Here is a 26,484-nt window from a genome sequence, read left to right as displayed (position 1 = left end):
AAATTCACTGTGTACAATCCAAATTCCAACTTTGGTTTAAAAATGCGAAAATCTTAGTAATTCAATTTAAAGGTTAATTTTCCGCGTCGCGCTACACCCCAAATGCACGGACAGTAACTCTTCAAGTACAAGTACATCGCTTAAAAAAAATGAATGAATTGCCCTTTAAAGCTGGAAAGATAAGCATCTTTTCTTGCTTAAGTTGGAAATTTATTCGTGTTATCATAAGCGGAGGAGTGCTGCAAATCCGACACCGGGATTGAAATTAGGTACAGACGCTAAGGACGTCAGTGAAGTTCCGAATTAACTTGTCCTTATGCAAATTCAACCATTTTGAAATATTCAAAGGCTTATGATGGATAAATGGTCGAATTGTAGTTTGAAGGGGAAGGATTGTTTATATTTCGTGTACGTTGTTGTGATTACAGCTAAAATGTTAAATATGATTATACCAAAACTGCAAGGCTATATTTGTCGTTGCCTAAATGTCATTAGTTATTCAATAACAAGTAATGTTAGTATCTACAACCAATATCAAGACCGGCCTTCACTGTAAAAAATAATGGGTAAAACACTGTTGGGCAATATAATTTTAACCAACATTTGAAATTACCTAATTTGGGTAAAAATTATCCAACTATTAGGGAAGAATTTGCCCAAGAGTTTAACCTGTTGATATGTTGACCAACGTTGGTCTACATATCAACCCATTTTGCCCAACGATCTGATATTTTGTTTTGATTGGATTATATTTACAAATACTCGTCAGTAATTATCACAACCCTTCCCTGTGCTACATGTATAACTACTCCTTGATTTCTTTCGTCAGTGTTACGCATTAACAGTTTACTAAAAGAAACCCGGTGTATTCAAATCCTGCCAAAAATTGGTACTCGCCCACGCACCGATAGCAGTCTTCTGTATAATTTTTGGAATGTGCCACTGTTGGAAACGGGAACTATAAAACCTGGTTAATCCTTACCGATTTAGAGGTTCCGAGATCCACCCATACAAGAGCTGTTACACTTAAGCCATAAATCACGGTCGAAAGCTGATAAAAACTGAATTAGCGCTCGAACTGCTCTTAACGTTGGCTGGCCGCATTGTTAAGATTGCGAGGATAGTTAGCAGAAAGGACATATCAACGCTATCATTTTCTCCCCGCCTTAGCGCCCCTTCCACTGGCATCTATAATAAACGACCCCATAAATTACATTCCCCCTTAAAAAACCTGCCGTTTAATTCTCAAAGTCTGATTTTTCATCGCCCACCTCTACATTGTATGTACTCTTCGGAAAGCGCCACTCGAAAATGCGGCTCAGCTTCCACGCTGCACTGTCTGTGCCGAGGCACAAAACACTTGACGAGGTTGCAGGAGAACCGCTCCTTTTATTGCCTTTTCGATCGAAATTTCATTTATTCTTGGATTTTACGATTCCCGTACCTTGCTATATGCAGTTTCCTCCACAGCGTTCCTTTCCTCATACATACTTCAAAGCATGATATAACCGTGTTACAAAGCGCACTCATTATCATGCATATTGTACACCTGTATTCATTGTCTCTGCAAAAATTACTTTTGTAACTCAACTGAAAGTAGTCTTAAAATGCGCATTTCGCAAATATTGGCTTAATCCGATTTTCCTTTTGGGAATCTGCGAAATGTCATACGCGCATACTGCAATCTAAATGCAATTCCGTTGTTGAGAAACGCCGGCTTAGGATAAAAAATTTCCCCATCTCCCGATGGCATGGGTATTGAATTCATTTATCATAATACATCTGTGTTTTTTCCCTCTCTCGATGGGTGAGTGACCGACCAGACACGCCTTTCTCAACGTGTTGCATCGTATTGAGATTGTTTCATGCATTCAAATTCCATATCACTTGTCAAGTTCTTATTGTTGTTTCTTTCACGATCGGTGCTGTCATACAATCCTTGGGTAAATCCTGTTTAGCCAATTTCTTTCATCAGCGAAAGTTCAATTACAATTACATGTAATCACAAGTAGTAAAATATGGCATTAAATTATTGCTGTAAAAAAATAGAATTTTAGGAAGACTTTTTTTTTATATTAAAGATCCTCTATCTGCCTCCCTGGAACTAGACGTCATCTAGGTATGGTTATCTGATGTATTGCACTTTTTTGTTCGTGACGCCATGACATAGTTGTTCAGGATCCACACCCTTCCGACAAAGAATCAAAGAGTTATGTGGCTCTTGATTGGTTCACTCTGGTACCCGTGGTACATGATCCAAACCTTGTCGTCTCGGAATTAGAGAGCTAGCGGGTCATCTGACCCTTGACACGTTCAGTCTGGTACCTGTGACGTCCTGATAAATGTAACTAAAGACCCAACAATTGCCCTCTTGGAACTAGAGCTGGAGGGGTATCTGACCCTTGACACGTTCAGTCTGGTACCTGTGACGTCGTGATAAAAGACCCCAAAATTGCCCTCTTGGAAATTGAGCTAGAGAGGTATCTGACCCTTGACACGTTCAGTCTGGTACCTGTGACGGCCTGACATGTTTTACTAAAGACCCCAAAATTGCCCTCTTGGAACGAGAGCTAGAGGGGTATCTGACCCGTGACACGTTCAGTCTGGTACCTGTGACGCCCTGATAAATTTTACTAAAGACACCAAAATTGCCCTCTTGGAAATAGAGCTAGAGAGGTATCTGACCCTTGACACGTTCAGTCTGGTACCTGTGACGTCCTGACATGTTTTACCAAAGACCCAAGTATTGCCGTCTTGGAACTAGAGCTAGAGGGGTATCTGACCCTAGACACGTTCAGTCTGGTACCTGTGACGTCCTGATACATCTTACTAAAGACCCCTAAATTGCCGTCTTGGAACAAGAGCTAGAGGGGTATCTGACTCTTGACACATTCAGTCTGGTACCTGTGACGTCCTGACATGTTTTACTAAAGACCCAAATAATGCCGCATTGGAACTTGAGCTAGAGGGCTATCTGACTCTTGACACGTTCAGTCTGGTACCTGTGACGTCCTGACATGTTTTACTAAAGACCCAAATAATGCCGCATTGGAACTTGAGCTAGAGGGCTATCTGACTCTTGACACATTCAGTCTGGTACCTGTGACGTCCTGACATGTTTTACTAAAGACCCAAATAATGCCGCATTGGAACTTGAGCTAGAGGGGTATCTGACTCTTGACACATTCAGTCTGGTACCTGTGACGTCCTGACATGTTTTACTAAAGACCCAAATAATGCCGCATTGGAACTTGAGCTAGAGGGCTATCTGACTCTTGACACATTCAGTCTGGTACCTGTGACGTCCTGACATGTTTTACTAAAGACCCAAATAATGCCGCATTGGAACTTGAGCTAGAGGGCTATCTGACTCTTGACACATTCAGTCTGGTACCTGTGACGTCCTGACATGTTTTACTAAAGACCCAAATAATGCCGCATTGGAACTTGAGCTAGAGGGCTATCTGACTCTTGACACATTCAGTCTGGTACCTGTGACGTCCTGACATGTTTTACTAAAGACCCAAATAATGCCGCATTGGAACTTGAGCTAGAGGGGTATCTGACTCTTGACACATTCAGTCTGGTACCTGTGACGTCCTGACATGTTTTACTAAAGACCCAAATAATGCCGCATTGGAACTTGAGCTAGAGGGGTATCTGACTCTTGACACATTCAGTCTGGTACCTGTGACGTCCTGACATGTTTTACTAAAGACCCAAATAATGCCGCATTGGAACTTGAGCTAGAGGGCTATCTGACTCTTGACACATTCAGTCTGGTACCTGTGACGTCCTGACATGTTTTACTAAAGACCCAAATAATGCCGCATTGGAACTTGAGCTAGAGGGCTATCTGACTCTTGACACGTTCAGTCTGGTACCTGTGACGTCCTAACATATTTTAATTAAAAATCCCAAACTCTCTTCTTGGAACTTGTCAGAGGTGACCTCAGACCAACAAGATCAGCCCTTTGATAAAAGGTAATACATTCACGTGCAAAAGCACTGTTGATCGTGGTCAAGGACGCGAGCGTACTTAGCTGAAATCACCAGAAGGGTATGGAAACGGTTGCGTGTGGATGCTGCAGGGAGTACTGTCAGCGGTAGAGTGGGTAGCACTCGATATGCAACGCGAGTCAGAAAGTATGCAAATGGATGTCATTCGAATCTGGGCAAGACACTTAAGGACACGGCATGTATTAAGCCTGACTCCCTGCACTAGCCTCAGGAACTAGCGAGTGCCAACATTATGTTACCAACAAACAAAAAGCCTGCAAGAAAATAGTAAAAAAATATATATATAAATGCACGGCATTGCGGTTAAAATTGCGAGTCCTGGAAGCCCCCAAATAGAGCTCGTGTGTGCAATTGTGCAAATCTGGTTCATTTAATCATCGGCGGACGATGCAAATTTGATCGGACATCTCTTGAAAGAGAAACATTTGGCCGGGATTGATGCGGGAGACTGTTGGAAATCAAGACTACATTAACGTTCGTTCAGTTGCATGTGGTGAATTTATTATCATTTGGCCCAGACATCCAGCCCTGTTAACCCTTTTATCGTTCATATTTATTTGCAAACTAGTGTTGGGTGGGGATGATTTGCGCCTGTATGTTATGGCTTTCAATGTTAATACAGTTTTTGTGCATTGACCCGAGAACACAGTTTTTTAATTGCCTTTAAAATGTCATGTTTGTAAGGGGTATTGGATGTGGTGACAAGTCACGATATAGCGACAGAGTATAGCGACAGATTATATGAATATCCTGAGAATACAGTGCTTTAAACAGGCATTGTGCAGACTTGTTTGCTGTTATCTCCCATACAATGCCATTATTTCATTCAATAGACTATACCTAGCTAATATAAAGACATCGCAATGTAGGATTGTGCGTCCACAGTGCAGTGACGGTTGATCTGTTTTTGTTACCGCAATTTTAAATCATTTCACTATTTTCGGCCTCAGCAGACGAAGGAAACTCCCACTTCGTTTGGACGCGTCAGGTTGACAGCCATCATGTTTGAAGAATCTCAAGTCTTGGTGTGCAGAATGCATTTCATAATCCTCACTACCATACCAGTCTGACCTATGGAACATGAAACATGACCGTGAAACTCGCTGGGGAGTAACCGGACAAATAACATGGCTGCCTCTCGTGGATAAGGTACAACCGGAAATTAACTTCACTCATCTCCGATCGTATTGTTGCGCGCACTGTGCTCCGCGTTCAGCATTCTTCGCGACAGTACGTAACCCGTCTAGTCCAAGTCTAAGAAATAGTGAACTTGAGCAGAAAAAAAGAACATTCTCTCCACTTGTTTCCTGTCGTTACTTGGACTCGACTTGTGCAAACACCTGCAGGATTTTCACATGACAAACAGGCTCAGCCCGGTCTTAAAGGTAGATCCCCTAGCGGCTACACCAAATGATAGTTGGGAGTCAGTCCCGGAACGTGTCGCTTGTAATGGCGTCTGGCCTGTCAATGCATGACTCGACGTTTGATTGTGTAGTTAACGTTTAATGTAGCTCTCGATGTGCCTATGCATTCATTAGGATCTTTTATCGCAGAGCGACAATTTGTTTGGATGTTGCCTTCATCCTGAAAGCGCAAAGGGCGAGCTCTAAGCCATCACTTATTAGTTGAGCGATGGACAAGTCTGTCCGTACCTTATCATTTTGTTAGCATCTTTTCCGATTTCTTCAGTTTTATTGGGCAAGATAAGCTTGCTGGTATCAGTCCTCTTAATGTAAACCACAAGCCCAACAGCACGCGCGAGCCAGTGAGATTTCACTTGGACAAAACTTGTCGTGTAAGTACAAGGGGCAATATGTAAACTGTGGCGACAATCCGTACCGCCTGATTTGGACACAAAATGGCTTCCATTTACGGAAATGGTTGCAGTTTGTGTTGGCACCTTGTTGAGGGGAAATGAGGCACTCCCCTTTCTTGTCCGTCTTGCAGTCCACACATCTCTGTCAACAACGCAAGAGCAGTAGGTAAAGAGGATAGGAAATATATAGGCGTGCGTGGACTCCGAGTCCTCCGTCTGCTCTTCTTCTTGTTAGTGTAGCTAAAACAAAAAAATCCCGACTCCGAAATACAAACACTCTTTGCAGGCATCTTCTCATTCCTCGTCAAATCTTCTGCTGCTTTACATGCAGCAATGGTTCCTAATGGCGCCTGAAAGAGGGCCGAATGTTTATTCGGGGACAATGCTGTATACCTCGACTCCGGCATAGAAGCTTTTTGTGGTCGCCAAACCTTCTTCTGCTTGCAACAATATTCCAGTTTAAATGCCATGCACGACTCAGAAAACAAGGGACTGATATTTCGTGTTGTAGAAGAGAAGAGCAGCTTTTTGAGAAACATGTCGAGTTAAAGTTGAGTCAGTGTGACTGTCAGTTTCGATTATAATTTATGATACTTTTCAATACTGCCCGAGCAGCCCGAAGATTGATATGAAAATGCGAATTGGTACACAATGTCACTGATTTCGTCCTCGATATGTATTCTTTATTTTCATTTTGTCTTTATCCAGTCGTATTCAGAACTGTACCTCAATGTGACTTTTGCTCCAGCCTGAGAAATGTTGTTACAACTTTAGAATGAATAATGTATACAATATTTTCAATCTCCATGAGTCGCATCATATATCATAAGTACCCACAAGCACACATGTTTGCTGTGATTCATTGGAACCCCACTGCCTTGGAATACTCGTCTTTAAGTTATAGCATAACTTAAAGACGCCTGGCGTTGGACGCTTATGAAACATTGACCGCACAAACATAGCACTGCCAGCTGCATTTTCAGAGAGTCGGCAGCATAACATTTATTACTTTTCCGGGTTGAGATGAAACTCAACACAAACCGGTAACAAGGTTGTACCAAGCAGTATAGAAACAGCAGGATACGTTTCAATATACACCCAATGTCACTTAATCAACCAACTAACACACCCGGGGGTTCTCAGCGCGACCGTATACATCAAACGCCCCACAGCCTTCATCAAACACCTGTGCTATCTGCAGTAGACGTGCGGAGATCGGATGAATGCCCTGTGGTACACAATCGTTTTGACACGCGAGGGAAGTCGGTGAATCAGCACCTGCTTACTCCTTCCGATACGATGGGTTCCCTGGCCTGGCTGCAGGGCGTATATTATATTCGGCTTCCACTTGAACACCGTAATACTGTAAACTAGCAGTACTACATTATACGGGAGGTGTCTGATATGTGCTAACCTTGTAATTTGGATGGGTAAATGTCTGTCTTACGTACGTTTACTCATTGGAATCCATTTTCTCTCCTCTCTTTTCGGGCTTGACCATTACTGCATACTTAAAATCCTACGTTCCAAGTGGTTCTGAAGAATACTTTCACACGGGAAATACCTTTATATGTACCAAATGAAAAATACTTTCACCTTGATTCTCTAATATACGTGACGACCATGAGCTGATATTAACAGTCATGTTTTATCGCAAACTAGCACATTAACATTGAGGAATCTCATTGCTGAGAAAGTAACAAGCAAAACATGTAGAACGGGTTTAGGGATAGAAACAAAATTAACGATCGAACAAATGAGATACGACCGTGCATCCCACAAATTAGTAACGGCATGGAAGCATTACGGCAAAAGTAAATCATTTTACGGGTGATGAAAACCGCCTACGAGTTTTGTACGATAATGGCTGAGTCTTGCATTCCACAGGCGCTCGTCTTTGATCGGAGAGTTCTGGAGTTGATAAACAATCACCACACATAATTTAATGGACAATTTTGTAAGTTGAATGCCATTATAATATAAAATTTTCTCAGTTGTATATCGATTGTTTTATCTCTGCACCTGTTATATCATTTATGGCATGAGCGTAGGATCAAAGAATTTTTAATACCTTAGTTTCTCCCCACCGTGCGGTGTCGCAAAGCGAGAGGGACGAAGAAGCGCCTCTGGTCCGCGCGGTGTGCAGAGACTCAAACAAAGGAAACAGCGCCCTTGGCATGCAGGCTGCATCAAGGACCCTCGGTCACCTTGAGAAAGGCGTCGTTACCGCAGGAAATCTCAAGAGAAAGCTGGCGATCATGTTTGGTGCCAATTCACGCGGGTTTCAGTTTTCTTTTCGTCTCTCTGACTTTAGGTATAGATAAATGCGGGTGACTTTTTAGATCTAGCTGGGACGTTTTACTCGCGGCAAGGCGTCTGTAGGCTGCTTCGTTGGTGTACTGAGTAACTCTAGGCTTAATTGTTGTCAAGTTATCAAACATTGCCGGGCATCCCTGCAATTTCGTGGTAAATCAGCACTTTTTATTGGAATAAAATAAAATGACGGATATTATTAGGATGCAATTTGCCCATGGATACCTATTTGCCCATTTCTCTCACGAAATTTGACCATTTGTTTTGTCTTAGGACTGATAAATAGGTTTGTACGTTATCCTGTTGTACCGTCTTTCAGTAGGTGGTGATACACCTGTAAGTTGGTTTGTCCCCCACACTACGTGCTGGCCAACTCACCACCGAGCAGACTACATTTATATTGACGGGTCAATATAGTCTCATGTATCATCATTGAAACTTATTCCACCATTTGCTATGTGTATCCACAGGTGCTGATATTCTTATTGGTCACTGTGTCCTCGACATACGTGAAGGCTAGTAACACCACCGACGTCCTAGAGACCAATACTACCGAGGAGGTCGACCCAACGCCAGAGACCAACATGTCCTTCCCATTCTTCGCCCCAGTCAACGGCACCGCCGCCCCGTCACCGGGACAGACTTCGCCCGCTCCGCACTACAACACCTCGCGCTTCAACGCTTCGTACTTCGAGAGCATCTACCAGATGTACCATGATCACATCTTGGAAACGGAGGGTTTGGTGGAAATCGGCGAGGAAGCGCAGTGCAATATAAGGGAGCAGCTGGAAGATATATATTTGGATTTTGATGCACCAGAAGAAGGTAATATACAAACTCCTGGACTGACTTTAGTTTTGCAGTATAAAGTGGATGCGCACAGAAAATTTATTTCCAGAAAGAAATGAGCCAAATTGTCAGTTGAGGTAGTACTGAAGCACTATTTCCGGCTGTTTGTTGGACAGCATAGACATTTTATTAATGTACAAAGCAAAGGAGCTCTGGCTTTCCGAGTTTTACACCTTATTAAACGAAATCATTCTCAGTTACAGCAGTTCGACGTTACAGCGGCCTCAGTGCATAAGGTCACATTAAGCCTATGACTTTTGGTTGTGCATTAGGACGCTACTGTGGCAGCTTTTGGGACACCATCATGTGTTGGCCTGCAAGCGCCCCCGGGGTCGTCAGTCGACCGTGTCCGGAGTTTTTCAAAGACATTTACTACGATACATCAAGTAAGATAATTATACATGCATTTAAAAAAATTAACCTTTTGATAAATGCTTAATTTAATGACCTATTTCAGAATTGAAGTAATGCTCAGTGGAGCGATACCACTACCACATTGCAGTTTTACCAAAGCATGTAGCCATGCCCCTTTTCGTCCGAATTACCTCTCTTTTTTGTGTCTGGAGTGCCGCGGCCTCGTGGTCTGGAGCATTGAATTCGTGTTCTGCGGGTAATTCTGCAGGTTGTGGGTTCGAGTCCCGCCTAAGGTGCCATTGGGTAAGGCACTTTGTCACTCGTTGCTTCTCTCCACCCAGGAATACATAGATACATGTGAGGGCAGAGATGGTTATTGTGATTGATTTTAGCTGCTCTGGGCCGAATTGGCATCATCGAGCTGTATACTCCACAGGGAGCTGAGATTGTCGTTGGAATGTTTCAGTGGCTCAATGAGCAGGGTAATAATGATGTAGCGGCACATTATTATTTAGAGACAGTCTCTTCACAAAATGTATCCGAAAATGTTTCCTATACTTCGCAACTTGCATTTGTTTCGAACCAGAACGTAGAATATGCCCCGGGTCTCAGATTCAGTTCAATGAAGCAACTCTCATGCTTTTCCAGGACTGGAAAAAAAAACTAACAACAGTGTCAGAACGGAGCCAGTGCTCATTTTTTACGAAAGTACAGCGTTGCACGAGTTGCGTCAAGAATTTTAACAAAAATCTGCAACATTGCGCAGCATGTTCAATGCTAGAGGAGTTGTGATCGTTTGGCTAGCGTACACAGCCAGCAATGTTTTCTTTGGTTGTGCTCGCTGGCTGTACAAACCCGAAGGTAGCCGCACTAAATAAACTTTTGCTCTGCTGATCTGAACTTTTTCCCCCGCGTTTGAAGCTCTGGGAAAGCGTGCACGATTGTTTTTCTTTAATCAAATGAAAACGTGGGCGTGCGATCGAGCGAGCGGCTCGCACGATCTGCCCCGTGCAATCGTGTTTGGTTTGCCGATCCGCGCCAGCGATGGTTTGTTTGCGACAGGTTAGATAGTCCTCATTTATTGGAAACATCGTCCATTTGGCAGGGAGAATTCCAAATCTCGCCTTCCGTCTGAAACCCTTAAATCATCCCTAATCACATCTCTGTTTGCAAAGTGTTGGAGCAATGACGTCATGTCTTTCGTCAGGATAAATATGGATTGCCTTGTTATCGTGCCATCTTTCCCCATTTCGACTTCGAGCGTTGGCAACGACTTACTTCTAAACAGTCATTATTTTTCGGAGGCGATAAGGTACTCTGATGTTTATAAATCGCTCTGTCAACGCAAAAAACACTATTAATAATCCCCGTGTTTGCAGATAAGAGTCCTGAACGATGCAAATGCGTCAATAATCTCAAGAAAATAGGTCTGTGAACGATGCAGTATGCCCCATTTATCAGTTAGGAGGTTTCTCATGCTTTTGGCGCCATTTTGAAAAAAAGTAACTTCTGTTTTCCCGCGATTTTTCGTCACTGCGACTTTTGTCTATCGCATTGCAAAGTTTTAAGTGCTTTTCACTCGGCTACTTTTCACCCGCCGGCGCCATTTTTGCCAAAGATGATATGATCTTGTTCATTGCACTTTTCTCATATATCTAGTTTTGTTTCTCTTCTTCCTCTTCTTCCCTCTCTTATCGCAGTCAACGTAACCAGATACTGCAATCCGGATGGCACTTGGGGGAACGAAGACAAGTCCAACTACTCCTTGTGCACTCCGAAGCACACACCGGTATTTACACTGTCTTCTTCCCTTCTAATGTACTAAGAGGCATGGCCTATATTGATGCGCAGCACTGATTATGTGGTCATCTTGAGAGTTTGTATTTCTACTTTGCCCGTCTCTGGTTGCACTTTGAAAATGCCACGCTATATTCCATCCAATACAGTTGACTTTTCTTGGCAACAGTCGACTTAGTAAACTTCCAACTTACAACCTGAAAACGTGTACTTAGTGTTGTGACTTTACCAATCTTACGATGTGTCCACAAAAGTGCTGCAAGTTATTTACTCAACTCTGAGGCTTGTTGTGTGAAATAGCAGTGATACATCTAGAGCTAAAATAAAAAAGGTCAACATCCAAGTTTAAATAGCCTTGATTATATTAAGGTACTGCGATTGTAAGGAAATTGACATTTCCATGAGGCATCTTGCAGGAGCATTAACCTTACAAACCTCACCCAATGAGGGTGTGAATCTTTTACAGCCTGGTCTCATTTTACGTGTTTGCAACTTGCGTATAGTGATGACATCGAACTTTTGGTACAGTTTGGTAAGACATCTGAGCCAGGGATTTTGTCACCTGACAAAAAGCTGTGACTGTGACTTTCAAATTTATCTTCGAATCAAAAATATAATTACAAGATTCCATTCATGTCAGGTAGCGATCAATCTCCAAAGTTCTCGCATCAATCCTTAATTTAAAATAAATGTGGAGACCTGAAAAATGTAGCAACAAACCACAATAACAACACACTTAAACTGTTTTAAACTTGGAGGTACTCAGTTTTTTAGTATTAAATCCAAAGATGATGTCTAAATGCGTATTTTAAAGTTGTCGACGAACGGATCGCAGTATGGCAATCGTTTTTTCTTCTAAAGACCCTTTTCAATTTTGCCTTTTTACAGGATGTTAACGGCTATGACGTAGCGTTAGAAGTCATGGTGTATGTTGGTTATAGCCTCTCGTTTACCGCACTCGTGGGGGCCTTTTGCGTCTTCTTATTCTTCAGGTGAGTTGGGTTGAATGTGATTTGACTTTCACTTCTAATCATCTTTACATTCTTTTGAATTTACATACTACGAAAATCATGCTAAGGAATATTTTCGTCTTGACAGGGCAATGACATTTGGCGCTGGTCATGGAGATTTAGTCTGTTAAAGAGTAAAGGCACTGAAAATACATTCAGATTCAGCTTCAAAAAATACTTGGATTCCAAGCCTACGTCTTGCAGAAATGATTTTCAAAATCAGTAGACCGATCTCATTAAGCTCCGCCCAATTGTCAGTTGACCAATCACGACCGTGATTAATGCCCGACATGCATCCACAACAGTCTGACAAGCATGCACGCGCGCGTTACGTGCCTGCACGCGCGCATCTATGGTATGGCATTGGAGAGGCGGACGCACGTGTTGTTGCCCACGTGAGCAGTGGGCGGGGCCTAAATGGATCGATCTAACTTTTGAAAGTCATCTGACCGTTTTGTATTTTGCTGTCTGTTTGGCAGGAGTCTGAGATGTGTTCGTAACTACATCCACTGGAACCTAGTGAGTTCGTTCATTTTGTTGTACATTGCCTACTTCACGGTGTCGGGTACTGTCGGCGCTGTCAAGCTGAAACCAGGACTATGGGTAGGTCGATTGGGGTACTTATGTAGCTTACTCTCTGATGTACTCTACTCAACAGGTCTTCAGATAAGTTGGAAGAAGCTAGCTGCTGGCTTTATGAATTAACCAAACCCTCCCAATTCCTTCAAATTCTCTTTGAATAGTTATCAGGATAGGGCGAGCCAGCTAGTATTGCTTAGGGAAGTTTGCTTATGCTCCGTATTGACCTCTACAGGTTTTCCTTTTCTTGGGGAGCGGGGGAAAACGCCCTATTGACCCAAATGCCCCTTCCTATTGGCTCCATGCGCGAGCAAGAGAGGGCGCTTTTTGACCATTTTCGAGAGCCCCGTGGACGGAACACTCCGCATTCGCATTCTAAAATAATCAATCGGGAGGTTCGAAGGATCTAAAAGTGTAAAGCAGTGGCGTAACCACCGGGGGGGGGGGGGGGGCGTGGGGGGACGACCGCCCCCCATGAAACCTTGTCGCCCCCCCCCCCAGTCGTCCCCCCCCCCCCCCACACTGAGATTTTGAATTTCTAAAAAAAATTATCATTGATCTACATGACGCCATGGGCGTCAATCCTGGGGGGGGGGGGGGTGTGACAGGGGGACATGTCCCCCCCCCCTTTTTGAAGGGTGTTCCCCCCCCCCCGGATTTTTGAACTCGTGTCTCATTTACAGGGCCCTATTATGTGCTACAATGTATCTTTTGCTTAGAAAATATTGGTTAAAGTGGTCAGAAATTGCCTCAGATAGCACCACAGAGCATTTAGAATCCAAATTTTTCGGGGCCCTTAAGCGGGCCCCGAACCCCACGCCTAAAGCTCAAAATTCTGGTAGCTGATTCAATGACTCCAACCTCGAAAACAATGTTCACAAAATTTTCTTATGCCTTTAGCTGAGAAAACCTCGAAAATTATGTTTAAATTATTATCTTTTGTGCTAAGATAATTATTGGTTAAAGTGGTAAGAAATTGCCTCAGATCACACCACAGAGCATCGAGAATCCCATTTTTTTCGGGGCCCTTAAGCGGGCCCCGAACCCCACGCCTATAGCTTAGAATACCGATAGCTGATTCAATGACTCCAACCTCGAAAACGATGTTCAAATAATTATCTTTTGCTAAGAAAATAATAGTTAAAGCATGGAGGAAAGTGGTAAGAAATTGCTTCAGATCACACCACAGAACATCTAGAATCAATTTTTTTTCGGGGCCCTTAAGCGGGCCCCGAACCCCACGCCGTAAGGGCTTCGCGCTCGCATCAGTTCTGATCAAGGTATGTCCGCCCCCCCCCCCACTTTTGAAAAGCGATTGACGCCCCTGCATGACGCCCCCCCCCCATGAAATGTTCCAGCCCCCCAGCGCCCCCCCCCCCCCCCCCCCCACTGAAAAATTCCTGGCTACGCCACTACTGTTAAGGAATAAATTTTGGAATCTTCTCTACAAAAATCCCTGCGGAATTGAAATGTTTCAGATCATATGTTTGGCCTCAAAAAGTGCGCGATTCGGCCAGCTTGTTTTCGAATTGTTACGGATAGTAGGTTTTCACCCCGAGATTGAGGGGTCTGTCTAATAAGTGATGCACACATTTGGCAGTGACCGGCAGGACTTGTCGCTCTCTCGCTTTCACAATTGATCAAACTGCAGTCGATTGGAAAACTCGCAATCTTGCTCTTGATGGAGACGAGAGCAAACCTCTCCCCTGATTTTTCTGTTTCTTTTATGTACGATTCGCTGAGCAAGTCACCTCTCTAACAAGAATGACACTAGGTTCGTTAAGTCTGACCCGAGAGTGGGTGAAAGGTTTGTTTCTGTTTCCACAAGTATTGCTAGTGTTGTGTGCCTGCGGAAGAAAACGAATGATGGCTAAGGTACCGCACTACCTGTCGGTCAAATCAATTATGTCAGGCGAGGGTTGGGCGGAAGAGTTCAGTCAAAAGTGAAGAGAACAAACTCAATTTTAATCCAGCATCTGCCGAGACGTATTAAGAGTTGAAATGGGAGATTATCCAAGTAGATTATTGTGGAGTTGTGGTTGGTTACTATTCAAAGACAAACTCAAAACTCGATGTTGTTCTGTGGGAGAGACAAAAGTGGTCCGGCCTTTCACATTTCTTTGCAAGCACCTAGGGTTAGTGGGCATTCCTAATCAGTTTTTTTTTTTGGTCAAGCATAGGTTTTGCAACCTCATAATCTTCACAGAAATTTGCCCAATATTGCCCACTGTGCTTTTAAAAATGTGATAATACTATTTGTCGATTACAGCTACAATGCTGAAATTTTCAATTGTGAAAGGTGGATAGAGAATTACACATTCCGATTTTTCTCTCCACTTTCCAGTCAATAGTGTTTAGGTATTTTTTCCTTCCCTCCAAAAAAGAGAGGTTTAGTATTGTTCTATACACGGAGGAGAAAAAGTGAGCAAAAAAGTGCATTCGTAGTGCAATACATTTAAACTTTGGGTTCATCAGGGGGAGACAACTTCAGCTACGAAAAAGGGCATAGAAAATCGATATCTCTGTCAGTGACTGAACTAACCTGAAATTGACGTGTGATATTTCCAGTTTGTTGTTTCCTCTGTGACGGAGGGATTGTGCAGGCAAAGTGAATACATGCCCCGTCGACCGTGTTTTAAATCATGATGGAGACAACCTTCCACAACTTTTAACAAGTCAATTAAATTAACAGGGATTGATGTTGTTCAGCTTGCCAGCTGCAATTGAAAACTAATCAAAAGTTTGGAGGGCCCAATGTTCCGATTTTTGCCTTTGTCAAAGACAAACAAATTGATATTTCTTGTAATTGATCTTGTTACTGTAGTTTAGAACATATACAATTAGCGCTTTTTTCCGTCAGTCTTCTTACTTTAAACAACCACCAACTAGTAAAACCTAATTAAGAATTGAATCTTTAAAAAAAGGTTTCGGAGAGACGAATAGCAGCGTGGAACCAGTCACAATCAGTGTAATAATGTATGGCAGTTTTGCTGGTAACCTGTGTTTGCCATAAGCAAATACTCTCATCTGCAATTCGTCTCTCCGAAATTCTTCACGCCGACGCAAAATTCCGTCTTATGAATACTCTCATCTCATTCATTCATTTCAGAAAGAAATTCATTCGGTTTAATCTCGCGGGTTGCCGTATGCGAACCGAGGAGCTTAGTCGTAAATCCTTAACAAACAAAAACAAATCCCTTGCTTCCCCCCTTCTCTGTTGTGCAGTGGATCTGTCGCCTGATGTACGTGATCATGATGTACGCCATGATGACCAACTTCTTCTGGATGTTCGTAGAGGGTGTTTATCTGTACGTCCTAGTCGTAAGGGCACTGACCGTACGGAGAAACCGGTTCTGGATCTACTGCATATTCGGATGGGGTAAGCCTTCTTTATGCTTTCATTGGATTTACCTGGTGCCTAGCTGGCTCGGAACCAGGCTCTGACTTTTATTCATCATGTTTCTGCCTCTTTCAGAAAAATATACTCGGGGGGCCAGTCGGATTCGATCTGTGTTTATAGTAATACAAGGTCGAATGGCAAAAGAGAGGCAAAACTGGAAGGAACGTATATAATGACATCTTTATTCATTGGGCGATCGTATCGCAAACACGCAAAACTGGAGAAAAAAACCACGATAGTTAGAACTGAAAAAGATGCACTCGTCCTTATTTGACGATTACAGAAACCTGCACATCAGATTATTCCAAATTCTGGATTTAGTTCTTTTAATTATAACATGTATTCTTTTTATCAGTTGATTATAGCATTTTGTAATAAGCTAAACATTGATTAGTTTGCAGTATCTGTGAGGTAAAGATTCGACCACTCAATTTTCGTTTAATGTCTACCACGAGGGGGCACAGTAACTTAATTGTCCCTGTTTCAATTCGAGATGTTTTTAGAGGACAGAAATAAAATGGGTTCCTTGCTCCGTTCTCTTTAAAATGACTTAAAGCCAACAAAAACAACTTCCATTCATTGGCTTACTTTTTTTTCAAAATGAATTGCAGAGGCGAAATAAGTTTTTGAGGACTTTGAACTAAAGAATCGTGCCCCTTTGTTTTGCAACTTTATAAACTAAAATGTTTATTCAGTGCCTGTGAGCGTACTTTGGCATGGAAATTGCTTTATCGATGTTGCACGGGGAAGTAAATGGTAGTTCCAGCCATCAAATAAACTAGACATTATCGTCCATGCCCAAAGTAAAGCAGTGAACTCTCCGTACAATTTCAGAAACGATGTCGTGATAACAACAAGGTGAGAAAGTGCAAACTGTCCCCAATCGATTCTGAAAATGCTCGAGAATCGATTCTGAAAATGCCGGAGAATCGATTATAAAAATGCCAGCGGCCCTTAGTTGTCTTCGACCCTTCAGGGGCCTCCCCCTTCGTAACGGCGCTCGATCGCACCACGCCACACGGAACACGTTACCCGTTATACCCTGGCCGACCAAAATTGTTCTTTGATTGAATCGACACTCCTTTCCGTTCCACCACGAGACGTGGCTAACTCAATTTCTTCCAAATTGCGTGCCGGGGAGTTAACTCGTTCATCATATTATTTCGCTGTCTGATTCCTAGGTTGGTTGCCTTTCTTTCCATTATTCTTGCAGTGTTTTTCAGTCAACAGGCCCCGGCCGCGATTCTCTGTTGACGTAGAAACTTGAAAACCGTAAATCAATTTCTTCAAAATAAAATGCATTATCAAAATTGTTTCGCCAGGATAGCAAAAAAGGGACAATAAAGCAGGAAATAGTTTTGCTTGAAGAGTCTGGAAACTAGAAAACTTTTCAGTTACAGAGTGCAAAGTTGTAATTATCCCTGTACCCTTGGTTGAGCTGGAGATGATTCTGAACGTATGTAGGCCTTTTACTGCTGGGGGATTACTAAGCCCCGCCCAATGATGCTTTTACCAATCAAATCCGTGATTAATTTCATTCATGCGTGCACGCGCGTATGACGCGCGCGTCTGGAACAAGTTGTGTGGCGTGTTGTTGCCCTAAGGCGGGGCTTGATGAAGGTCTGTTATCATTGTGCTATGGGGAAGGAACACAAGTCATTGAACGGAGTTTTGTAATGTGGAAAAAAAAAGTGAGACTGCATTTGCGCCTGAAAAACAATTTTTGTTGTTTTTGTTTCAAATTTTTGAGACCGCATCACCTTCGTGTGAACTACGCGAAGAAGATCGGGCAAAGCTTCTCGAAACGTTGAATCGTTTCTACCATGTGATATGAAAGTACTTCAATCATGCCGTGGTTTTTATATTTGTTTGGATACAGGTGTTCCGGTGCCCTTTGTCGTAGCTTTCTCCATTGTCAAGAAAGTCAAGTCAACGGTGTAAGTAGGCCTACATTTTAACAAACACTCCTCCAAGTAACGGTTTTCCCGGCCAATTTCAGCTAAAGAACATCATTTTTTCATCAACAGATTCTTGCAGATATTTCGATTGTGTACATATACATGTACTTGGGCTTCTCTTTCCCTATTATCGCATTCAATTTCTTTTTCGTGCACACATGATTTTGGTTTTGCCATTCACGTTTGTTTTAGTCATTCATGTTCGTATTAGTCATTCTCTAGACTACATTTTCACTACATTTTCACTTTTCACAGGCTACATTCTTCAGTTTAATTTCTACTGTCTTTTCCCAATTTTTCAAATTAAAAGTCATCCAAGCGAACAGGATTTTATATCGGCGTGAGTTTGTCTTTCTCGTTTAGAGTCAATCTATTTTCAAACTCTGAGTGTTCAATTTAGATGTGATATATGGATATGGATTATTGGAGTAGGTATTGCTTTTTTTTTCACTGTAAGTTGTTATGAATGATATTCTTGTTCCATAATCATTGTCTTGATTTGAATAATTCCTTTGAATAATTATTCTGTTATTTTTGTCTATGCCTATCTCCTGAGTCATATGAAATGAAGGCAGGATTTTTTGTTTTTTAATTGTTTTTTTGCTCGTGATTGTGTGTAAAGGTGCTGCTCGTTTTTCTTTATTTCTGTTTATAATTTTTTTTTGACCATTTCAAATTCAAAGTCCACAAAGGTTTATAGAAACAAAGGTATAATCAACGTTATAACATGAAAACAAAATAATTTTGCTTTTGTTTGCTTTATATAGGCAATACGAATCAACAGAACGAATTTGAATACAGACTTGTGAAGAATGTTTGCCAATTGATTAAAGTGAATTCTGATCAACCTCATTCTGGGCCCTTCGACGAATTTGAGTGAACGAAACGACTAGGCCCTATTTGAATTTATTTATCGAAAGTACTGCTCATCTTACGAAATCGAACGACTCTTTTTGATGTTCGAATGCTCATATGAGGGAGCATTCGTCTTAAATTAAACGAATTTGAATGGGCCTGGTGTAAAATTGAACGAATTTGTTTTTGATGAAATTGCCAGGAATTCTACCCCAGATTTGCTTTAAGGAGAATGTCGAGCGTGGTGGCGCTCTTCAACCCGGCATATTATGCCGACGAACATACGATTTTGCCTACAAAAACAATAAATGGGGCGGTGTGTCAGACCCCCATATACCCCCTCTATCGATGCCCGTGCAGGAGGATGTTGGTTTTGCCTGTCGGTTGTCCGTCGTTGTGACGTCACACATGTGAGTGATATGGATTGATCTATAGCATGTGCCCTGTGACGTCATCGCGACAGCCAACCGCCGAGAAATCCAAACATTGAAGCATCTTTTGCATGTGATTTGGCCCGCATTGAATAGTATAATGTCATCAATGATAGACCCTCCGTGCTTTAAGAGATAAACATGTAGTGCAGAAGAGAACCGTTCGCTGAAAGTTGACATCACGTGATCACAACATCCTATTTTCTCTCTAAATTCCAAAGAGTGAAATTAGGGACTAGACGTTTTAGAGTGAAAATCACTCTCATTTTAGATTGAAAAAGACTGAAAAAGAACCATCTCAGACGAAGCTCGAGTGAAAACTCGATCTTTACGATTGAAGGAATTTCACTCTAAAACGTCTAGTCCCTAGTTTCCGACTGTGGGAGTGAATCTTCACTCGAATGGAGAGAATTTTCACTCTTCGGAATTCAGAGAGTTGTAAACAAATGTTACATGGTCCATACCTGCAGTAAACAAATGTTACATGGTCTTTACCTGCAGTTGCTGGGTAGCCAGGGACAATTACTCCTACATCGTCGTCTCGCCAATCTTTGTCGTCATCATAGTCAACCTCTACTTCCTGATTCACATCATGGCGATTCTTGTCACCAAGCTCAGAGCCTCGCATTCGCTGGAGACTCAACAGTATCGGTGAGGAAATGTTCCATCAGCTTGAGTAGCACAAAGGGATTATCCAATTAGTCCTTGTACATAGTGAATAAAAAAGAAACTCCAATGGCAACCCCTATTTTTTTGTAAAAGAAGTTCTGCATGTAGCGCGTTCAAGATCTAGTATTTGAAAGCCCAATTAGGTCATTCGTGGCTTGTTGCTGATCTTGGCACGGAAACGTTTTGTGACGAGCTTGTGATGGACTTGTGGTGGACTTTATAATGGACTTGTGATGTACTCAACTAAACATTGACGCATAATATTCACCACTCTTCTCACAGGAAAGGGGTGAGAGGGACCTTGTTTCTGCTACCCCTGCTCGGCGTGACATACCTTCTGTTTTTGCTGGGCCCAGCGGAAGTGGCTGATGAGCTCCGCACCCCGTCCTTCTATGTCTATCAGTATCTCAGCACCTTACTCAGTTCTCTCCAAGGCTTCTTCGTGGCAGTCATCTATGTGTTCTTAAACCAAGAGGTAATAGCCTTGAATTTCTAAACCTCAGCTTCGTCTGAATAGCTTCTACTTCAAGACATTGTTAGGCCCCTGTCTTGGAGGAACCTATTCTCCCACAGGAGCGTCTTGTAATTCCGTGTTTAGAGACTGATTTAACTTGATATCCGTCCTCACACGCAATCTCAACAAAAGTTTGATCTCCAAATTGCACACCTTGTTTTTATTTAATTGGGACTTTTAACCCAGCAAATTTTGAAATTTTGATTCAAATTCTTTAAACACGAGCGGATTTCAACCTGCTGAATGATTAATGTACCTTTGGCAATTTCTTTTGAGGTTCGTTAGATAGCATTAAAACTAATTAGGACTTTTGTCGGCATCTTTACCCTTAACAGGTGCAGAATGTGATCAAGAGAAAGATCAGGCGATGGCGTGAGGAGAACACCTTACCGACTCGCATGGTGTCTCGCCGAGGTTCCAACACCCGCACCAGCTTCGGTAACCTCGGCATCTTCGGCGGACGTCGGAGTGGTCACAACGGCACCGGAGGCGAAGGCGAGCAGCAGGTGTCTGCCTTCAAACTACCCAGCGGTAACACCTCACCTGAGGTTTACTCCAACGGCTCCAAGGTGCCTCCCTTCATACGCCTGGATGAGGTGCAACCTCTGACGCCGGTCTCTGAGGCTCCAACCTCACCGCCTACCTTGTACTCCTCACTCAGCTCTGGTAACGGTAATGACGGCGAGACGGTGCCCGTGACTGCTGGAGAACTGGATGAGGTTAAAGAAGCCTCACCGTGTAACGGACTGAGCGAGTCACCGGGATCAGATTGCAACGAGCTACCATTACTGTCGGTAAACACCTACGGGGCAACACCACCTGCGAACGGCTGGCATGACTCGTCATCTCACGGTGAGCAGGACTCGGGAGAACCCTCCTCGAAAATCCCAGAAAAGGAATCTGCACAAATAACCACAGATAATATCGACGTCCTGAACGGGAATCACAATAACAATAATAGTCTGTCGCCATGTCTGGTAGCCAGACCAAAGGCAGCTCCGTCGCCCTCCGCCGGGCGTAGCAGGGTAACATTCGCCGACGATCTGGTCCACGAGAACCACAAGAGGCCTGCGTGCTGCGACGCCGGGAAAAACTCCGAGCGATCTCCCAAGAAGAAAGCAGACTCTGAGAGGCCTGCCTCCAGGGGACACTCGGACGGTGAGGATTCACCAGACACGGCGATCGGCAAACAGGACACGCAAAGGAGCCCTCTACTGCCCTGCATTCGTAAGAAACCCTGGGCCTCCTCCAAACCTAATGGTACCATTGCCTTCCCTAAGGCTCCCGAGGGTACCCCTGTTTGACAGACTCCCGAATTGTGAGCGTAAGGTTCCGAACCTCATGAGGTTCTACAACTAGGTTTCAAGACTTATACGAGCTCACCGTGACGCGACAAAACATGCCGTCGTCCCCTCAGGAAAAAAACCTGCATTTTCTGACCGCTCGATCTGTTTCCTATAAACACCAGGATGGTTTGCTTGAGGAAAATGAGATTTCGTGAGATATTCATCAATACAGAGTCGGCCAGAATTTTGATCCACCGTGCCTGCCTGAACGATCGACAGACTAACTTGCATTGGTCTACACGAGGGCAGAAAGTGTAACATATTACCATAAGCTATGTACTCGAGTGGGGTATATGTCCCGGAAAAATGTTTCCGGGAAAATATTTCCGGTAAAATACTACCGGAAAAATATTTCCGGGAGCGGGATTCCTATTTGAACTGTCCAAAGAACTCAAGAGTCCTGCATGGTGTTTTGTTTTTCAACATTGGTGTGACTTCTTTTTTCGTTTTTTATATTGGATCAATCTCAACCAAGTAGTGGGAACAAACGATATTGACCAATTATTCATTTACAGATTCTGACAAATTTTGATTGTATGGATCTCAAATTTAGAGGAGTTTGGATTTATAAATCCCAAATGAAGATGTCTATCACAAAACATGTTTTCTTTTAATTAAACGGCTGCTGGAAGAACAATGGCAGACAAGATTTCTCTCTTTTCAGTGAAAACGATTATAAAAAGAACTTTTTTTCAAATATTTGTTTTGCAACACAGAAACAGAAGTTGATGTGGGAATTAACCAAAAATCCTGGTTTTTTCCCTACTCTGTTATCGGTATTTTAGAAAAAAAGAAGAAAAAAACCAAACAAATGCTCTGAAAGTAAATTGTAAAAAAATTGTGTAATCTGTATATATATTTTTTTCTATTTAAACGAAGCTTATTTTGTGCCTCATCGATATTACTTTTAATCGATGTCCAAAGAAGGTTGTCGACATTCCCGAAAAGAGTTCAGGTAATTGAAATCTGAGAAAAATATGAAAAATGCGAAGGAAATCGAACTTAGAAGGATAGAGGAGTTACAAGCCAGAGAAAAAATAAATGGCTGATCAGATGTAAATTGTCCAATCAATTTAGTTGTTATATGCTAGAAGAGAACCAACTTTTGTCATCTTTTTAAAGAAGTTCTACTTTGAGCGTCGTTATGGGTTTATAAACAGGTTACTGTTTTCTGAGACCTGTTGGGATTGTAATTTAGTCGATGGAAGTGGCTGGTTGTAAAGTCTGTGGTGTGTAAAGTATGTACATTGTATATTATGTAAAACTGAAGAAATATTATTCCATAATCATGTTAGTGCCTATGGTGGTTTTTATCTTGATATTCAAAAGGTGTTTGTCCGAAGTAATATTACTGATGGTGTTGAAAAGCGTGTCAAAAATATAGCACAACGTATTATTGCGAAGTTAAAACGCTGCAAAAAGGCGGGGGAACAAAGATCTGGTCTATTCTTAATAATGGTGCTGAAGTTATAATATTAACAGACTTTGCCACGTCCTACTCATTGGAACTTTCTAGTCGACAAGGTCGATCACTGCATTGATATGTGTCGACACTCTGAACAACCTCATTGCCGACAGACAAAAAGAAGGACAAGCACAAAGAACACGTCGACAATGTGTTTATCTTAATGCGACCTAAAAATGTTATCAAACGTTAACTCAATGGACCGATCCAGTAAGCCCCGCCCACTGCGCACTGGACAAAATAACACGTGCTCCTCTCCAATGCCAAACTGCATTTTCCTGCCGCGCGCATCATACGCGCGTGCACGCACGTCGGACTTTTGTGCACGCACGTCGGACATAAATCACGGCTGTGGTTGGTCAGAACACCATGGGGCGGTGCTTACTGGATCGGTTCATTGTATCCGTGGTCAAGGGCGATATTAACGCGATGCAGTGAAGTTTCACACACTACTTGGGCCTTATATAATATTTTTCGATTTCCTGCTGGGAAAAAGATGTCGAACGTTTGTGCAAAACACCGAAAGACATCATTGCATATTATATTAACTTGTATTTCTGTACTTCCTATCCAGTCTGTGGAATGCTGTGCCATTAAAGGAAAAAAAAGTGGGCCAAGAATTTTGAGCGTTGTGGTGTTATGAAAAGTGCAAAACTATATTGACTATATTACCCACACTTTTCTCGGTGTCGCTTTGTGTATATACATGAATTAAGAACCTATACTGAAATGTTTGACTTTCACAAACTAATGTCTTTAGTTTGTTCGTCCCGTAAACTTGATGCATTCCATTATCTGTTTGTTTACTTCTTAGGGGAGTCTTTAAGTATCAGCTGGTGTACTTGTAAGACACAAAGTTGCTTTCAAAGAAGAGAAAGATCACTTTGAAATATTATTGAGTTATTGCTTTGATCATTTAGTTTTAAGAACTTAGCCAGAACTGTAATATGGGCAAGTTGTCTTTTGTTGTGTGAGGATGTTTATTGTTTTCCTTGAAATAAAGAGTTACAGACTTTTGATTTGTTGTGGTTAAGAACACGTCAAAGATAATAACGGTTTACTTCGTTTCCATTCGACTTGTTAACTTTGATCTGACATGTTTTTTTTTTTGCAAGTGGCCATAAAGCCACACTTTATTTGTAAGAACGTGAAGAAGATGTTATGAAATATTTTCAATGGCTAGCCTCATGCCAACCAAAAGCTGCCGTAAAACATTATTTCTCAATTTAATATTATTTATCTATATTTTTTTCACCAGAAATTATTACTGCAACAAACTCCCCGTTAGTCTACAGCTGCATGCTACTTTGCTTTTATTTCAAAGGAGTGAGAGGGTTACATTACATTTTTCCCAATTCTTTTAGGATGATATGAATAAATAATGTCGTTATTATGAAAAGTAGTCTCGTTTCGAGTTCCTCTGATTGTGTACTTTGCCAACAACTTCCAGCTAAAGTAACAACGTAGTTTGGCTTGAGTGAATTAAGCTCTAAGAAGTAGGCCCTACGGAGACACCGCAATTTTTTGTTGTCGAGTCAGATTTCGAGGGAGAAAATTGTAGCCGGGAATAACTTTTACAGGAAGTGCGCCCTCTCTGGTTATTTCGCAGCATCTTGAGTAAGTTTTAATTCCTTATCTGCCATATACCTTCCAATATGTCGCCCTCTAGTGGCAACCCCCTACAAAATTGGACACAACATGGCTGCTACGAGGTACTATTTTCCAATCGTCAATTTTACTTGTTTTTCCTCGCACGTGTCGTTAGAGGGCGCTATCACGAAAAGTGCGTGGGATCGATTATACAGCTATGTGCATTGTTTGGCAACAGCTGCGAAATTAATAATAGCCGTTCAGTTATTAGTGAGACTAATTTGAATAGGACATTCCTAAGTTTGAGCATGGTTTGAGCTACGCAGAAGGGTGGCAAACAACAACTACATGGGCGTACATATGATGTAGTCTATAAATTGCAAGTTGTAGTTTTGCAGTAATTTAGTTCTGAAATCTTGACCACACCACGACTCGGTCACACACGTGCCCCACGTGCATGAGCGGACCACTGGCGACCTTTCGTGACCTTGTCCTGGGGCAAATCTGTGTGCTGCACATGGGACATTGTGACCAGTTGTGTGGACAAATAAACGGTTTGAACATACGCCCACATTCACCGAGCTCACTGACCCCTTCGTTCTGATTGACCATTGACCGACAGACAGCCTTGTCTTTCGCCAGAGAAATTCCGATGAAATTTCACTGTTGACTTTGGAACAATTGATGTAAACAGCTGACTGAAGAACTTGCGAAACTGTTGGGAAGTATCGCTAAAGGAACATCGGAAATATATCTACTGCAGTGTTCATTGGAGTTGTGTGGAGATTGTGTTTTGCTGGATTGCAGGATATATATCGTCATCTGGGGCACTGCGTTGCGTAACGACGATGAAAACAATGGAGGTGAGTAGATTACTAATCGCATTATCGTCAACAGCAATGTTGTAACGTATGGCAAGTGAATTTTAGCATGGAATATTTGCCATGTTTTTGTGATGTTTCTGTATTCGTGCACGAGGCATCATTGTGGCAGTGTTTGCTGTATGCCTAATATACATGATGTACATGTAGAGAAGAGTACTGAGAGTGATGTAGCAACAACGCGTTTGGTATGATAAGCAAGCCCCAAGTTTTGCATGTCTTCAAAAATGTGTAGCATATGAGATGAGGATGTAGCCTGTCCCTGTACCCCGCACCAAATATCATCTGTTGCCCCTCAGTTCTACGGCTATGTTGTACTTGTGTAGTAGGCCTATACCTCACCATGCACTTTCCAAAGCCCCCAAAAGCTGGAATGACCCTCTCAACTTCTGATGGACGTAAGGCAGAAAATGTACCTTATCCCCCAACACATGTCTTACGATGGTCGATAATGAATCGTAGGAATTTATGGGGAATGTTTGGAGTTCTATAAGAATTGTAACCTCCTGTTTTATGTCTGAAGTTGACCAGTACAATGACCTCAGCGGTATGAAATCCTGTGTAGTATAACTTTCTGTTTTGTTGTGGAAGTGTAGTTCATAGGCCTCATTGAGCCAAGACTGCCCGTGCCTAAACT

At 42.4% G+C, this 26,484-nt stretch overlaps 1 protein-coding gene across 1 annotated transcript in view; it reads left to right on the top strand.

Annotated features, from left to right (window-relative positions):
• LOC119719543 (parathyroid hormone/parathyroid hormone-related peptide receptor-like) overlaps positions 1-24,775 on the top strand; it is a 34,104-nt gene extending 9,329 nt beyond the window's left edge. The window contains exons 2-11 of the mRNA XM_038189006.1: positions 8,620-8,974; positions 9,271-9,384; positions 11,053-11,141; positions 12,038-12,141; positions 12,639-12,762; positions 15,964-16,117; positions 18,018-18,075; positions 19,884-20,033; positions 20,334-20,526; positions 20,901-24,775. Coding sequence (XP_038044934.1) covers positions 8,620-8,974; positions 9,271-9,384; positions 11,053-11,141; positions 12,038-12,141; positions 12,639-12,762; positions 15,964-16,117; positions 18,018-18,075; positions 19,884-20,033; positions 20,334-20,526; positions 20,901-21,869 — 2,310 coding nt within the window. The 3' untranslated portion in view covers positions 21,870-24,775. The remainder of the gene's footprint in view (positions 1-8,619; positions 8,975-9,270; positions 9,385-11,052; positions 11,142-12,037; positions 12,142-12,638; positions 12,763-15,963; positions 16,118-18,017; positions 18,076-19,883; positions 20,034-20,333; positions 20,527-20,900) is intronic.
• Positions 24,776-26,484: the final 1,709 nt, after the last annotated feature.

Source organism: Patiria miniata, unplaced genomic scaffold (assembly GCF_015706575.1).
Source record: "Patiria miniata isolate m_02_andy unplaced genomic scaffold, ASM1570657v1 HiC_scaffold_8, whole genome shotgun sequence".
Lineage (NCBI taxonomy): Eukaryota > Metazoa > Echinodermata > Asteroidea > Valvatida > Asterinidae > Patiria > Patiria miniata.
The sequence above is the reverse complement of the archived record's forward strand: the minus strand, read 5'-3'. Positions and strand labels throughout refer to the sequence as shown.